The following is a 15,916-nucleotide window of genomic DNA, read 5'->3' as shown; positions in this document are numbered from 1 at the left end:
TGGTTGTTCTCACTTATATGACCGATTTGCTTAGCAAAATTCATACATACATGTACACTTAATATTCCTGACCAGATTGTAAAACATCTATGCTGCTGTGCAGGACTGGGTAGATTACCCAAGAAATGTAAATGATGTTACATCATTAAAATGTCATTTTATAGAGTACTCATGTTTGAATATTATGGACCACTTCTAATCTAATCTTCCTTAAAGATTTTTTATAAATCCAGTTATATATGTCAAATATCTGAAGACCCAGCCCTGATTTCCCTCCCACGTTTTGGGATCTTAATCAGTCATAAGTCCAGTTTCCCAGGAAGGGGTCAATATTATATTATAAGAAATTCCTAAAAATGTAGCTTAATAAAAATTAACATTTTTATAGATGGCAAAGTGCTTAATTTTATATATTCTTTTTATATTTACAGACATTAGTGTCCCATCAATCAGGTATCATGGCTAAGTTCATGTGAAACCTTCAAGCAGGACACAGCAAATACTCTACAATGACAAAGCTTTAGTTTAGACTAGTTTACATCTATTTTAAGACTTTATAAGGTTTTATAAGGATCTACAGGAATACTGCACTGACCAGACATGGAGACAAAACCCACAATACCAACAAAAACAGCAGCCAAACCCAACACTCAGAGAAGCTGAATTTACAGATGTACAAAGAAGAGTTTACATATGTACACACAAGAATGTACACAAGATAACCAGGTTAGAAAGGGACTGGTCTTAATCTCAGGGTCATAATACAAAGCAAAGTATTAATAAGCCAGTAAGTCAATCAGAATATGAAGTAGAGAGAATGAACACAGAAACCTGGAGTGGATTGTGGAGCGCAGGAAGCTTTACCCGATTCATAAAACGGTAAACTTCTGTAATAAGGTCTTATAGTCAAAGAGGTAGAGATCTAGAGTAAAGATTCTGAACCAGATCAACGTCTCTGTTTCACATTGCTTTCACATTGAAAAACCTACATTAAAACACCTACATTTCACATTAAAACACCTACATTTCACATTAAAACACCTACATTAGAGTGTAGGTGCACCCCTCAGTGCAGTGGTCTCCAACCCTGGTACCTTCCTGCAGTGTCTAGTTCCAAACACAATCTGCCACACCTGCTCCAGCCAAGTAATTTCTTCAGAAGTCACTGATTGGCTGGATCAGAGGCATTAGTCTTAGGTAAGGACAAAGCATTTTGGGTGCAGGTTGGAACTAAACTCTGCAGGAAAGCAGATCTCCAGGAGGAGGGTAGGTGACCGCTGTACAGTGTTGTGAGTGCTGGATGTTTAATCACCCACTCTCACACAGGCAGGCCTGAATGGTAAAGCCTTTTCTTCTCTACCTTACTGTGGTTTCCCCATCCATGGATTTAAACTCCACTACTGTCAGGCCTCGAGGACCGCTGACTTTCCCTCCTCTGCCGTACAATCACCACCACTGATATCACAAGCCCGGCTCCCACCAGCACCAGCACTACAACCGTCCACGCTGGCACACAAGTTCCCTCATCTCTGCACGGATGGGGCAGGTCATCTACAAAGAGCACAATACAAAAAGAAAATGAATCCAGAAACGGGTGCAACAAATCTGAACTTCTAAACACACTATGCATCCTGTATATTTAGTACAGAAGTACCTATGGATCTGATCTTGTGTTTTAGAATCATCACTATCATAAAAACATCTCAACATCATAACTGGAGATAAACACAGTTCAGCAGTTCCAGCAAAAACCACTGACTTAGGATCTGATTAAACATCTCTGGGCAGTATCGCATCTCCATTAAATAGTAATAAAGAATGATACATTACAATAATGTTATATATCACAATAACAGTAAGAATGAATGATATTGTAATATAAGTCAGTCATGAAATACTAATAATAATGATGGAGATTCAACTAAATGTAACAAAAACATTGCATGTATGTATCTGGTGTAATGAGTAGGAATCACTGGAGAGACTGAACTACACAGAGGATAAACTACAGATCTGAACAATCACACATGATCAGTCATTCACAACTAAACATGATTAAAGTTAGTTACGGTACACTTTAATCACAATTTCTTGGTTCTTAAAGAAACTAAATTTTTTCAACAACCTGAAACATTCATGTAGGGTGGTTTTAGATTTTACTGACATATGATGATGTACCCCTGATCAGGCAATGATAAAAACGTGAAACGCAAGCATGGTGTTCTATCTTTGCCACTTGATTGTCAAATAAAACCAGTGAGAGCTCCCTCTACTAAATGTTTGCAGATATAAACATACATCATCCTGTTACATTCAAGTGCTGATGATAAAGAGTAGAACTGTTGGGCTTTCTTACTCATTTACTTCACCAACCACACAATGAACAGTATTCTGTGTAGAATATATGTGAATTATTGACCTGATATGAACTGTAAATCTCACACTAAATCCATACCTTGGACGGTCACTGTGTAGGTGTGAATGACCTCTTCATTCCTGGAGTCTCGTATGGTATAAACTCCACTATCAGATGGCTTAATTCCTCTCAGCTCAACAGTAGATGGGATTGACATTCTCTGTTTATATTCATCTTTACACTGTAGTGAGTGTCCATCTACCTTACAGATCTGACCACTGGATAGTTTTGCGCCATCTGAACTTTCATAAATCACCTCCACTGGATCCGATACCTCCAAATCCAGCACCAGAGATTCTCCAGGTTTTATCTGAACTGTGGTTTTCAGGGCTGAGGAAGTAAAACAAAGCAGCAGTTGGGGGCGAATCTGATACAGAGCACTGCATCTACATCACTGTAGTTCTAAAAAAGACAGACACTTACACTCAATCTGTAGATCCACATCACAGAGGTCTTTACCATCACAGTCACACGTGTACATGTTCCTCTTAGTGAAATCAGCGTCAGTGATGATGAGAGAGAGATTCCCCTTCAGGTACTGATCATGGATCATCTGATATCCCTCCTTCACTGATCTGCATGAAGTCTGATCACACTCAGCCAGAGCATCAGTGGGTTTATGGGACACAGTCCATCTGACCAAACCAGAGCATCTCTCATAGCAAGACAGAGTAGCAGAGTCATGAAGATTCACCTTCACTGTAGGAACAGCTGATTCAGACACTGAAAGAGGGATCATCATAAACAGATAAAAATGTGTTAAAGGACATTAATAATCTGTCTCAGTTCTTTACTCATCTTTAATCAGTTTGAGGGAAATGTTTCTGCTCAGAGGTTCATTACAATATCCCATCTGTTTCATTGTATCATAATGTAATGACATAGTTTTAGTATGATGATACTGCATAGAGAAGTAACAATGTGCCAACACAACCAAACCAAACTGAAGGTAAAATACAATAAAGCCTTTAGTAAGATGATAAAGTAGTGTCAGTGCAGTTCTTACCAGTAGTGAATGTAGAGATCAGTAAGATCAGGATACAGAGAGCAGAACTGCAGGACTGCATGACTGACCTACAGACACACAAACACACCATCAGTACTGACCAGGAGAGGAGAGAGAGAGAAGAGAGAAAGAGAGAACAGAACTGACCTACAGACACACACACACCATCAGTACTGACCAGGAGACAGGAATCAAAGAAACGTGAACACTACAGTAGAGCTGGGCGATCTGGCAAACATGTAATACCACAATACTTGAAGTTTTCACAATATTTCTTTTTATTTTTCCTCACATATGATTATTTGGAAAAAAAACAAGCTACTATTCAACATTTCACTCACTGCATTAAATCCAAATAAACAGGACTAATTATACTGTCTTTGTAATGAAACACTGAGTTGGGAAGTACTTAAGTACTTTTGATTTACACATTATGCTTAGAAAAGCATATTGTGACAAATTTTGATGTAATTTATCACAATATTAATTAATATTGTAATATTGCACAGCTCTAGTTTCAAAACAAAATCATGATGTCACCCACTTCAACTGCCTTAAACATCATCGGCTATTGGCTATAATAAAAAACAGACTATTTCTGTTTTACACCTGTTGCCCTTTGAAGGTACGTTCACGTTATCTTGGCAGAAAGGTTTTGTGTGCGTCTCACGTGGTTTACTGCCATGTTGAACTTTGATGTCGCCGTGCAATGACCTTGAACAAGCAGCAAACTACAACAGAATTTTTTTTTCCCCCGCATGCTGTACTGCTGTACCAAATACAAACATATACATACAGGGACCAAACTGTAAAAACCTTCACATTGCAATTTGTCAGCTAACAGCGGAGACTAGATTAGTTAAGGAAACATGATTTGGCAGAATGGAGAGGATAATGCACTCATACAATTAACACATGCATGGAATAGGTCATGGTCTTATACAGTGACCGGTCAGTGGAAGTTCTTTGGCCTGTGGTCCAAAAAGACCCGTGTATATTTAGTTGCTTAGCAGATGCACTTAGTACCCAGAGATACTGCAAGAATCTGTAACCTAAGACACAAGAGCCACACCACAGCTTCACCTAGTTAAATAAACAAAGTATAGACTTTCCCAAGAATCAATTAAGTACATTTGCTTACACAAAGTAATAAAACACAGAGGATTGAAGATGACAGTCCTTCAAAAATCAGGTGTGAATAAGGTGTTAACCTATTGCTTCAATTCCCAAGCACAGGCACCTGAGCAATGGAACAGATGGAGAACATGAAGCCCCGTTTTCATTAGCAGGGGTTATTTTTTCTGATTATGTTGAAATAATGCTTTATTTTTTTAGATTTTGCCTGATAACATTGTCTTATTGTCTCACAATTTTGTCTGGTTACATCAAAATGTCTTATTTTGTGTAATTAGGTCAAAGTAAAGGCTTTTTTCTCATGATTCAGAGAGAGTGATTATATTGAAATAATGGATTATTTTCTAAGATTTTGACTGATTATGTCAAAATAATGGTTTATTTAGAGTTAATACCTCTGTAACTCAGTGTGACCTGCTAACATTGGTAGGGCTAATGCAAAGATGCAGAACCTGACTGAGCAGTGGACAAAGTCAACTTTAACTGTGTTTCCTACATCCAGACATGCTCAGGCTCAAAAGAAATACTGAGGCCAGTTAAACATGGTGACATCCATAATGGTATGTAGAGGCATTAGTTCTGATAAATCCTTTATTATAAGGTGGTTTTATGGGTCAACGAATACAAAATATCCCCTCTTAATACAGTGCAACAATGCTCTTACTTGCAATTATCACGTTGTATATATTATGTGTAGTATATTCTATTACATTATTGTATTTTAAATTACAAATGTAGCCTCATGAGTGTATTTTAATTCTTTTTTGTTATCTCAAATAGACATGTGCTTATCCTTAATATGTACAGCTAAATCTTCATAGCAAATGAACAAGACATTTTTGTTTTATAGCTGAACATTCTGGCTTTGTGAAACGTACCTCAAGCAAATCAAATTATTTTTCCAGATCAAGTAGAGGAAAAACTATGGAACCACTCAATACTGAGGAAAAAAAACATATGAAATCAACTTGTAATTTGTATTTCCAGAACAAATACAGACACAACTCTAAAAATGCAAATCAGCCTGCAGTTAACAGGAAGTGCTTTAATTTGGAGTTGATTTTGTGCCAGAAGTTTCTATAAAGTAATAAAACCCATAAGCAAAATATTGAGTATCAAAATGCACAAAATATGTTGCAAATACGAATAAAGAAAAGTAAATCAAACTTTTTTTTTACCAAAACAAAAATATATTACTCATTTTGTCAGTTTTTGCTTAATTTTTTTCTATTTGCTGATTTTGCTGAGAGACTTTTTCTTCTGGAAATCGCTCTTTTGCTTACGGGTTCAGAAGACCTGTCACTCTAAATCAGCTGACCAATAGAAAGTGCTGGTCAACGCCTGCTTCTAAGATCTGCTCCCTGTTAAAAAGTGCCAGAAGTCAGGAGTAAAAAATTCCACATGCAAAAAAATCCAAAACCAAAAACATCCAATAGAAGAAAATATGAAATAAGTAATACATTTATATCAAAAGAAGTGAAAATGTTTTTGAAAAAATAATGTTCATTGAATTCTCATTATTTGTATTTGTAACATGTTTGGACATTTTGATACCATTTTGCTTGTATAAATTTATTATTTTATTTGAAACTTTTTGCATAAATTTAACTTCATACTTATAGACCAGATTTCCACATAGAAATGAAACATGGGCGAATCACCCAGCAAGAGACAGAAGACAGACTAAAGGGAGTAGGGCAGCTGGTGAAGACAGAACCACTGCAGACATGCTGAAGGCAAACTCCTCTATAAGCGCCAAGGCACTAGAAGAACCTTTCAGCAAAGTGTGGAAGGAAGAGAGAGTTCCAGAAACATGGAAGAAAGGCATCATTGTAAAGCTACTGAAGAAGAGCGACCTGTCGGTGTGTGGCGACTGGAGGAGCATCAACCTACTATCAGTACCAGTGAAGATCTTCTTCAGAGTCCTGCTACAGAGGATGAGACAAGCCATCGAGAGGATCCTGAGAGGAGAGCAGGCAGGATTCAGAAGCGGTAGGGAATGCATAGACCAGATCTTTGTTTCGTGCACCATAGTGGAACAGTCACTTGAATGGAACTCATCACTCCACATCAGTTTCATAGATTTCGAAAAAGTGTTTGACAGCATCCACCACCTCTCGCTCTGGAAGATTCTTGGAGCATATGGATTTCCAACAAAAGTCATCAACATCCTGAGAGACATGAACGCCAACAACCAGTGCTGTGTGCAACATGATGGGCAACAAAGCGAGTGGTTTCATGTGAAAACGGGAGTCAGACAGGGCTGTGTGATCTCGCCCGTCCTCTTTCTCATGGTCATCGACTGAGTGATGAGAAAACTACCGAAGACAAGCCAAGAGGGATCGTATAAAGACTGACTGCCCACTTTGAAGACACAGACTTTGCGGACGGTATCGCCCTGCTTTCCCACACCCAGAAAGACCTCCAAGAGAAGACAGACAGCGTCGACCAGAAAACAAGAAGCGTGGGGCTCAAGATCCACCCTGACAAGACCAAGGTGATGAAACTGAAGAACAAGAACACAACCAAAACCTGCCTGCCTGTCAGATTTTTGAGATGTTTTGAGGTATTGCTGTAGGAATTAAGTGTAATTTTGCCCAAATTTGTAGTCTTCTCACATGCAATGTTCACAGGTTCATGAAAAAAAAAATATTATAGTAACATTTCTGAATATTAAATATGACTACAGTAATAATCCTGCTTTCAGTTGTGTCACATGCTACTGTCTTAGTATACAATGCACTCACACTTCCCCATGTTATGTTTAAAAATCATCAGTTAAAAAAAAAAGAAAGGATTGTAAAATTTCGCAAAACTCTGCATTCTGAGACCTTTAATGACTGGAAGGCCACGGGACATAATCACAAATTCACCCTTTACTCCTCCCTTAATTTACTCAATCACGATGTTAGATTATAGAATGTTACATAAGTTCTGAAATAGAATTCACAGCAAAATGATCCTCGGACAGCTTCTGTGTGTTTGTATGATCCTTTCAATCCGCAGTATTTACAAAGCATTCTGTGTGGATAATCCATACTAGCAATATTAAAATGCGCCACCTACAGTCCCTGCAGCGTCATTTAAGGTGGAACGGAAAACTGGAATTCAGCCTTATGTAGACATGTTAGCCCTGCAGCAGTAGCTGCTAATATAGTAACGCCTGAGGGAGTAAATAATGAGGAACAGCACTATTAATCACTAGTAATCTAGGATAAACTCAGTCTTATCTAGCTAATTAACATTGACCTCAGCTTCCTACTTGAGTTTCAATCCCACCTAAAGCTTCCCACCACAGCTAGAAGGAGATGATGATGATATGACTGTCTCCACAAACTGCACCCTAATCTGTCCATCAATTCTACCACACACAGCTAAATACAACAAAACAAGCATATTCTTCACCACAAACCGTGTAAATCCACAGATATGCAGAACTAAGTTAGAGTGTGGAGAACGCTAACATGACTCACCTGGCAGTGAGTCATCCAGCTCTGACAACACTTCAGCACTTACTGCTCTGATGATCAGTGTCCCGCGGAGAAAGAAACTCTGACGGTGGAAATGCTGCAGATGTGAAGAACACTAAATACACCTGCACAGGCCGACAATGGTGTGTGACAGAATTCAAAATAAAAGCCTTTTACACGTGTTTCTTATGTGAGTTTCTGTGCTGTCCTTTACTGATTTATTTAGGTCGTTTTCATTTACGTGCCTTTGGCCTCTTTTCTCTTTATTCCTTTATTTATTTTATTTTTTTCTTAAGTGCAGAAGTGCAGATACACTGTGGTGTAGTGAAGCTATGAGTACTGTGTCAAAATCTTACTCAGTTAAAAGTGAAAGTATTGAGCCGAAACTACACTGAAGTGAAAGTCAGAACACATCTGCACTTTAACCTTCTCAATGTTATAAATATAAAGGTTTAAAAACAGCAAATTAAGAATGATTTTCACTTTGTGCACAAGCTGATCTTACACGAGGACACATTCCTACAGTTGTGGACAATTTCACAATGCACAGAATTAAAAGGAGGAGGAGAAAAAGAGTGAAAAATCTACAGGTTTTTTTTAGATTTCTAATAAGTGAAAAAGTAAAACGTGTCAGCGCGCCTGCGCGTTTTCTCCCTTTTTCTCCCCTCCGCCTTTGTTCTCTCTCTCTCTCACTCCCTCTCTCTCTCTCTCTCTCTCTCTCTCTCTCTCTCTCTCTCTTTCTCTCTCTCTCTCTCTCTGTAGGTGGAGTGAGCTATCAATCACCTCCCGCGCATTGTAAGCCGTCCAATCAAGCACAGCCTTGCAGCAAGAGGGGCAGAGCCTCTCATTCAGGAGCGGCGCGGACTGAATTAGCTTGTCCAGTTCGGTTTGCTCTTGTCCATCTGTTCACTGGTGTTGCTGGTCTTGTCCAGTGGATACTGTGACAGGTAGTGATGGCCGTTACGAAGCTTTTCGAAGCATCAACCCAGCTGAACCAACTGTATCGGAAAGTGGATCAGTGTATAGAAGCACTCGTCACCTGGCTCCATGCTGCCATCTACTGTCCAGTTCAGTTTCCTACAAGGAGTGTTTCCTATTGATCGTCGTGTTTCCATTGAAGCTTATTCGCACAAATAAACCTCTATTACAGCACAAATGTGTTAATTTGATCATCTGAACATCATGCACGAAGGGCCTGGGTTCGATTCCCGGCCGGGTGACCAGGGTCATTTCTGTGTGGAGTTTGCATGTTCTCCCCGTGTCTGCGTGGGTTTCCTCCGGGTACTCCGGTTTCCTCCCACAGTCCAAAAACATGCAGTCAGGCTGATTGGACGTGCTAAATTGCCCCTAGGTGTGAGTGTGTGTGTGTGGATGTATATGTCTGTTTGTCTGCCCTGCGATGGACTGGCGACCTGTCCAGGGTGTATCCTGCCTTCTGCCCGATGACAGCTGGGATAGGCTCCAGCACCCCACCGTGACCCAGAAGGATAAGCGGTTTAGATGATGGATGGATGGATTAGTCTCCATCTTATATTAACTATGGATAAAGGAAAGTATATTAAAATAATAATTGAGACCCGGGTCTGTTTCTTGAGCCTCCATGATGGATCTGTTTAATTAATGGAACAGTCTCTGTGATGTTTTCTGTCCGTGTACGATTCACTCAGACTTCACCATGTTTCCAGGAAACCCCCGACACTTTGAACTTCCTCTGGGTAAGCGGACATGAATGAATTCAGACACAAAAAAAATATTTAATTTATGGATCAGTGTGCAAACAATGCAGGAACAAGGAATAAAACATTTGAAATATGACTACTGAAAACAACAGAAACCATTTTGGAGTTCACCGGTTTAACCCCATGGAAGAAGCCTGGGGATATCTGAATCAGAAGCTTCGGTGGCGGTTATCACATGACTCCAGCGTTTGAAGCGAGGCACCGAATCATTGTTTCGATATGATTCGCAGCGTGAAGTGTCGATTCTCCGGTATTGAGCATAACATCTCTAGTGACACTAGAGCCAACAACACTGAGTGTGTTTACATGCATTTAATAATCCGATAACTGCAGAAAATCAGATTTTGTCAGTAATCCGATCAGTGTGTTTATATGCTCTTGAGCAATCAGATAATAGGAAACTCCACATCTACATGAATCAGACTTCTGTTTCACAACCAGCCAATAAACTCACAGAAGAAGACGCGACGTAAATGTGATGTAAGACTCAAACTTCATGTCGCGGCTTTTTTTAAACATCACACCACTTTACCTGCAAATATGAACAGACATCATCTAGAACATAAAGAATATTCAAATCCTTCATTTCCTGTTTGGTTTCAGTGCCGCTCTAAAAGTGTTTTGCTGCATCTCGCGACATCCACCATCTGTTCTCGCACAGACTGAGAAATCTGAAAGAAATCAGAGTAAGAGTTTACATGCACTGAGAAATCTGATTACTGAGCTAAAATCCAGCCTCTTTATCAGATTTCTTAATCGGATTTCTAGATCAGAGTATGATGTTTACATGACCATTTAATAATAACTAGAAAACCGATTATGATCACTCTCTCTCTCTCTCTCTCTCTCTCTCTCTCTCTCTCTCTCTCTCTCTCTCTGAGATAAGATTAGCTCCTTTGTTTTGGTTACTTTTTCTCCTGTTTAACTTAGGGCAGAGATCTTTAAATAAAGTTCAGTAAGGTCCAGTTAGAGAAAATTTCCTCAAGCGAAGGTCCAGAACATCATAACGTCTAACTTGCATCATGATTCAGTGCCATATACTGTTTACTGAAGCAGCCTAGTAGGTATATCAACATCTTATACAGTCAACAACTGAATGTCCAATCAAATAAAGTACAGTTCAGTCATATTTCAACAACGTTTATCATCAGTTTTATCTTTTTAGAGCACGACATGTGAAATAACTTCCCTCTGACTCACTTTCTTCTCCGACTGCTGTTTCTTGCCTCGTCCCTCCCCTGTGTGTGCGTCACTCACTCGAGTCTCAGTGCTCATCGTAATGCACAGATCTGATTGGCTGAGTAGCGTCACGTGATATTTACAACACGTGATTCGTCTGTGAGTTTCCCGGGCGCTAAAGCTACTGTAAAGGCTAGAAAAGTTACGCCGATTAAAATAGTAAAACGAAAATTAAATAATTCTCCATAGTTTATCGGTTATAGGTCCAGGTCCACATAGGACAGCATCAGGGTCTGAACTCGGACCGCGGTCCACCTATTAGTGACCTCTGATGTAGGGAGTCAGGGTAACCATATGTCTTTTTTGTTTCTTTTGTTTTTAGTTTAGTTAGGTTTGAAATCATTAGTTGTGTTTGTTTATTATTTTGGGCAAACACTCGCTTTCAACACACTTCATTAGTCCCCATTCAGCTGGGCCTTTTGCAAACTTGCACACTTTTAAGGAAGTCTAAATAAACCTGCAGTTTCTGTTTTGAACGGTGTCCTGTGTCCGGTCTGGGGAGAGCCTGTGGTTTTTATCAATTGTACCTAGTTAAAGCAGAGGGCACTACATTCTACTACTACTGAAAATAAAGTTTAAGATCCCTGCTTATAGTCTACTGATTATTTTTTGTATTCAGAATAAACTCTGCTCTTCTGTTTGAGCTGTTGGACACTGAGTGTGACCACTGACTATAAAAAAGCAAATGTGAAAACAACTTGCACAATCCAAAAATAATGATGGATGGAACTGTAATAGTTTACTGTATATTTGTGATGAACTTCTGGAACCACACCACAGTTTGCCCTCTCAAATATATGCTTTTGTGCAAACTTGTCTTCTCTCAGTTAATTGCTTTACATTAATATTCTGTTCTAAGATAAATATAAAGGCACTCACCCCTCAGTTTTTACCTGATATACTAAACAGTGCTGATCAAACTCTGTTAGGCCTGTATTATGGGGTGGTTCACTAAACCGTGTCTGTGGAAGTGGAACTAACTCAGTACACAACCTGGATCTCACAGCTGAGGCCAAAAGACTGAACACATTCAAACCCAGTCTTTCACAACTCTACACATTCCATGTTACCATCCAGCTCTTTAGCCCTAAACTTTGTTCACATCAGAGGTGATTAAATCAGATTTAATTTACTATATCTTAATTCCAGTGGGTCAGAAATCCACAGAGATGTTGACTGTCTCTTTAAACAGCCGGTGAGATTCAAGAAACTGATGTAATGACTTTTAGAAGCTTCTGATTGGCCGATCGTCATATTTAAGAATTAATTGGGAGCACGCCTGGGGCTGTATGCGCCATCATATCAAGAAACTGCTTAAAACAGTCTTACCAACTTAGTTTTTTTCATGATTTTCTTCATTTTACCTACTTTTTATTCTTATAGTTGTCTTTTTAAATTTGTTTTAATTACTGTTACCCCTCCAAACGTTTTAGTTACTGCTTATTTTATTATTAATATATTTTAGAGCCAGTGACAAACCTTAAACTCATTATGATGTGTTTTGAAGTAGCACCATGTAAATGGCCATAAGCGTTTGAAGAACATGAGGACTTCTGTGTTCCAGTGTGAAGCAGAGCTCACTGCACTAAAGAACAATCAGTCTGAGTGTTTTTACTGCTGATGTTCTGTTCACTGAAACTTCAGCTCTAAAACAAACATGTTTACAGCTCCATCACTCGCTGTGCCTTATTTCAACTTCATACTATCATTATAAATTCAGATTTTCTGAAATTAAGACAAACACAACTTGTACCAATAAAAAAGTTTTTATTAAAGATTATATAAATTAGAAAAACACTGTACCTTCTACAGTCTACATCTGAGGCCTGTTTCACACATTAACCCATTCGGTTTTTTTGCAGTTCCCACATAAACAACAGTATTCACACAGCCTATATGAACAAGTCTAACTACAGAAACAACATAAGAAAAAATATATATATATATATATAAATATAAAAACAAATTCTACTATCATATTTATAAATATATTCTACATACACCTCCGGTAGACCTACAGAACAACTTGAAGCAAATGCTCAGTCACATTAAACTGCTGAGAGAAAACAAACGCTCTGTTTTATAGACTGTATTTATCAGCAAAGTAACGGATTTAACTGTTTCTCCAGCTGGGATAGGTGTGTGTGAAACAGGCCTGAGGCACTTGGTTCAGTCTCACAGATGTTTCCTTCAATCTCACAGAACAAGTCCAAAAACAAAACAATATAAGTGACAGAAAAAAACACTTATAAAACTAATGATCTACATAACCAAATATACAAACATATAACACAGCTGTCTGGGACACAGGAAGGTGTTTTCAGCTGGGGGTGCTTACATTTTTAGCAGTGTATAGGTGACAAATACCATGACACGCTTCTTTCTTTACACTGTTTGAACCATTTTACACGACACAGAATGCATCATATGCCGAACTGTGGATGGAGAAAGAAAACACACATATGCAAATATGACCAACACAGTGGCTAATTACGCCCATCTTGGTGCTTCTGCAGATCCAGCAGGAGATTATTACAATGATTTAAGCAAATTGGTGGGAGGATAAAATAATTACACTGGCTGAAAATCAGTTTTAGAACAATATCAGGCAGACCCGCCTGACAGAACCGCTGTTTTGCTGTTATTGTTTTTAGTAGCTGCAATTAAACAATCCTGAAATCTTCCTGTGTCCCTGGACCAAGCTGTGTCCACACAGAGGACCACCATTCACTCAGAAGCTACATCAGTGGAAGCATTTGGATTTCATATATAGAAAACTTTGGCACAAGGTAACAACAGACACCTGTAACAGTCCTGAGCATGCTGTAAAGTAATTTCTCCGTTTGGGTATTTCATGGTCATGCTAAAAAAAATACATATTTCTGTTTCTGGATTTTGAAATTACTTGCAATCATGATGTGAACTGGCAATTAGTTACATTCAGCTCAGTAAACTTCCAGTGATTATAAAATACTGGAGTGGAAACTGGATCAAAAATCTAGATCTGAGGACCTCTGTTCTCTGTGATGATATAAAAATAATAATAACAACATAATTCCCTGATCTAAAGCTGCCCTCAGAATGATATTTACAGATGTGGAGCAGTGGCGGCAGTAAGACCCTTGACCACCCACTATTAATCACTTTCAAAATGAATGCACACATTTACTTTAATGAATAAAATCTTGAGAATAAATGAGTTTCATTCCAAAATGAGTGTATAACCACTTTCCATTTTTAAATTCACACACACAAGCATGACGATGCATCAACACTGTAACCCACATTTTATTCACAATAAAACACTGAACACATATCAGATGTTGAAAGTGAGACATTTTACCATTTCATAAATTTAACTCCTTTAGAACTTGATGACAGCAATGCATCTCAAAAAAGTTGAGACAGGGGCAACAAAAGGCTGGAAAAGTAAGTGGTACTAATAAAAACAGCTGGAGGAACAACTTGCAAATAACTCACGTCTGAGTATAAAAAGAGCATTTTAGAGAGGCGGAGTCTCTCAGACGCAAAGATGGACAGAGCTTCACCTATCTGAAAAAAACTACATCTAAAAAATTGTGAAGACTTTGGACATCCCACCATCTACCGTACATAATTTCATCAAAAGATTTAGAGAATCTGGAGAAATCGCTGTACACAAGGGACAAGGCTGATGGTCAATATTGGATGCTTGTGATCTTTGGGCCCTCAGACGGCACTGCATTGAAAACAGGCATGATTCTGTACTGGAAGTCACTGCATGGGGTCAGGAGCAACTTCCACAAATGAACACAGTTTGCCGTCAATCCACAAATGCAAGTTAAAGCTGTATCATGCAAAGAAGAAGCCGTATGTCAGCACAAACACCGTCGTCTTCTCTGGGCCAAACCTCATTTAAAATGGACTGAGGCAAAATGGAAAACTGTTCTGTGGTCAGATTAATCAAAATTTTAAATTCTTTTTGGTTGCCGTGTCCTGCGGACTCAAGAGGAGAGGGACCATCCAGCTTGTTATCAGCACACAGTTCAAAGCCTGCATCTCTGATGGTCTGGGGCTGCATTAGTGCCTATGGTGTGAGCAGTTTACTCATCTGGAAAGGCTCTATCAATACTGACCAGTATATAGAGGTTTCAGAACAACATATGCTGCCATCCAGACAGCGTCTCTTTCAGGGAAGGCCTTGATTATTTCAGCAGGACAATAAACCACATACTGCATCCATCACAACAGGGTCCGGGTGCTGAACTGGTCGCCTGCAGTCCAGACCTTCACCAATAGAAAACATTTGGCTCATCATGAAACAAAAAATCTGGCAAAGAAGACCCAAAGGAGACCCAGAACTGTTGAGCAGCTAGAATCCTACATCAGACAAGAATGGGACAACATTCCTCTCCCAAAACTAAAGCAATTGGTCTCCTCACTTCCCTGACGTTTACAGACTGCTGTTAAAGAAGAGGGGATGCTACACAGTGGTGGACACGGCCCTGTCACAACTTTTTTGAGATGTGTTGCTGCCATCAAGTTCTGAATGAGTTAATGTTTTTCATGAAATGGTAAAATGTCTCACTTTCAGCATCTGATATGTTTTCTATGTTCTATTGTGAATAAAATATGGGTCTATGAGATTTGCTAATCATTGCATTCTGTTCTTATTTACATTTATTTACATTTTACACAGCGTCCCATCTTTTTTTGGAATTGGAGTGTAAAAACCTCACCATGGTTTAACTGCAACTGCATTATTGGAACACCAAAATTTCACCAACTACCAGCACCAAACAATCCACTCCAGCACGTTCCCATCATACGTCACACTGCTGCCACCTCCCAGCGTAAAGACATCAGTAGATTAGGCAACATGATTATAGTCAATCATTTTCCATTTCATTTCAATTCAAAAGATTGTGAGAGT

General features: G+C 38.9%; 1 protein-coding gene across 3 annotated transcripts; it reads right to left on the bottom strand.

The window, feature by feature from the left end:
• Positions 1 to 249: 249 nt before the first annotated feature.
• Positions 250 to 8,351, bottom strand: LOC118827418. Of its 3 annotated transcripts, XM_036598776.1 has the most exons (6): positions 8,030 to 8,351; positions 6,450 to 6,517; positions 3,423 to 3,490; positions 2,840 to 3,139; positions 2,456 to 2,746; positions 250 to 1,551 (listed from the first exon to the last, which is right to left on the bottom strand). In XM_036598776.1, the coding sequence occupies exons 3-6, from the start codon at positions 3,481 to 3,483 to the stop codon at positions 1,388 to 1,390; spliced, it is 816 nt and encodes a 271-aa protein (XP_036454669.1). In that variant the 5' UTR covers positions 3,484 to 3,490; positions 6,450 to 6,517; positions 8,030 to 8,351; the 3' UTR covers positions 250 to 1,387. The 3 variants fall into 3 exon arrangements, with proteins under 3 accessions (XP_036454669.1, XP_036454668.1, XP_036454670.1); XM_036598775.1 differs by lacking the exon at positions 6,450 to 6,517 and having other exon boundaries at positions 8,030 to 8,349; XM_036598777.1 differs by lacking the exon at positions 6,450 to 6,517 and having other exon boundaries at positions 8,073 to 8,128.
• Positions 8,352 to 15,916: the final 7,565 nt, after the last annotated feature.

The sequence above is a fragment of the Colossoma macropomum genome, unplaced genomic scaffold (genome assembly GCF_904425465.1).
Source record: "Colossoma macropomum unplaced genomic scaffold, Colossoma_macropomum, whole genome shotgun sequence".
NCBI lineage: Eukaryota > Metazoa > Chordata > Actinopteri > Characiformes > Serrasalmidae > Colossoma > Colossoma macropomum.
The sequence above is the reverse complement of the archived record's forward strand: the minus strand, read 5'-3'. Positions and strand labels throughout refer to the sequence as shown.